Raw genomic sequence first — 1,615 nt, 5'->3', positions numbered from 1 at the left:
ATCACCACCACCATCATCATCATCACCATCATTACCATCATTACCATCACCATTATCACCATCATCACCATGATTACCATCACCATCATCATTATCTTCCTAATCACCAGTCATCCTCATCATCATTTCATCATTACCATCACCATCATCGCCACCACCATCACCACAGTCATTATCATTACCGTCACCATTATCGCCATCATCACCATCATTATCGTCACCACCACCATCACCACTTATCAATTACTGTGTCCCAGGCACTACCTTACATTTATATATCATTTAATCCTCTTCACCATCTAAAGAACTCCTACAACAATATAGTAGTGATGAAACCAGGATTTAAACCCAGATCTGTCTGACTCTAAAGCCTATACCCTTCACAGCCAAACTATATGCCTTTTGCTCCTACGAGTGTGAGGCCAGCAGAGACCCAGATTGAGAAAAATCCCCTTGGACTAGAGGCAGGGGCACTTGGAGGAGATGGCACAGCACAGAGGTCTGAATCTCAACTTCATCACAATCCCACTTACCTGGATCTCAGGTAGGCATTTTAGCATCTCTAAGCCTCCATGTCCTAGTCTGTAAAATGGGGATAATAACTCCTAGGGCAGTTGTGAGAGTTAAGACAAGACCCACCAGAGTACCTAGCATCATGCCTGGCACACAGTCAGTGTTCAGAATTATTACTACTATGATTTAAGATTCCCCAACACATAAGGACCAGGGGCAGTGGTGGCCCAGAGTAGAAAGCTAGATGCTCAGCAAGGGGCTAAGAGACCTCACTGCCCCTGGACCTATCCCCAGCCCACCTCTGCTCATAGGCCTGAGAAGATTGCTCAATGGCCAAGTTCATGGTTTTCTTCTGCATCAACAGGCACCGCTGGAGCTGCTGGTAGACATTGTCATAAGCAGCCTTTTCAAATCGTAGGTCTTCAATCTCCTTCCGGAGCTTGGCATTAGTGGTCAGCATCTTGTCAAAGTGAACAGTGACCTGTTGAAAGGGCCATGCTTCAAAACAGGTCTCATTTCTGGGGTGTAAGACAAGGTTCCAGAAGGTACCTGGAGGACTGTCAGGTCTTTGCCCCATCTCATTCCCAAGGGCCATGGAAGAGTGGCTGGAGCATTAGGCAAGAAGTTCAACTGGCTGGAGTCAGTTGAGTGGCCCACCAACTGGCTAAGGGCCCTTTAGTGGATCCTTTTTACTGTATCTCAAATTCCTCAACTACTTTTAGACCTAACTTCCAGTTTTAGGCAATTAACAGAGGAGAGGGGAGCAAGCTAAATGACACCATAGGAAATAATAAGCCAAACTGAGAAGGTATTAATAGAACTTTCTACAGGACAATTGACTTGGACTCTTCAACAAATTGATAGCATAAAAAAAATGGGGTGGGGCTGTTTTCATGTAGGGTTTCTCAAACTCAGCACCACTGGCACTTTGGGCTGGATGGTTCTTTGCAACAGGGGGCTGTCCTATGCTTTGTGGGATATTAAATACCCCCTACATTCAGGTGGCACCCTCACCTCCAACCCTGTTATGACAACCAACAGTGTCTCCCTTTGGAGGCAAAATCACCCCCAATTACTGAGCCTTAAAAAAGGAGACTCTGCC

General features: G+C 45.8%; 1 protein-coding gene across 1 annotated transcript in view; it reads right to left on the bottom strand.

Moving 5' to 3' along the window:
• CCDC63 (coiled-coil domain containing 63) overlaps positions 1-1,615 on the bottom strand; it is a 58,255-nt gene that overhangs the window by 28,599 nt on the left and 28,041 nt on the right. The window contains exon 6 of the mRNA XM_011937094.1: positions 787-994. Coding sequence (XP_011792484.1) covers positions 787-994 — 208 coding nt within the window. The remainder of the gene's footprint in view (positions 1-786; positions 995-1,615) is intronic.

Source organism: Colobus angolensis, unplaced genomic scaffold (genome assembly GCF_000951035.1).
Source record: "Colobus angolensis palliatus isolate OR3802 unplaced genomic scaffold, Cang.pa_1.0 Scaffold10, whole genome shotgun sequence".
NCBI classification, from domain to species: domain Eukaryota; kingdom Metazoa; phylum Chordata; class Mammalia; order Primates; family Cercopithecidae; genus Colobus; species Colobus angolensis.
This window is presented reverse-complemented; position numbering and strand designations above follow the sequence as displayed.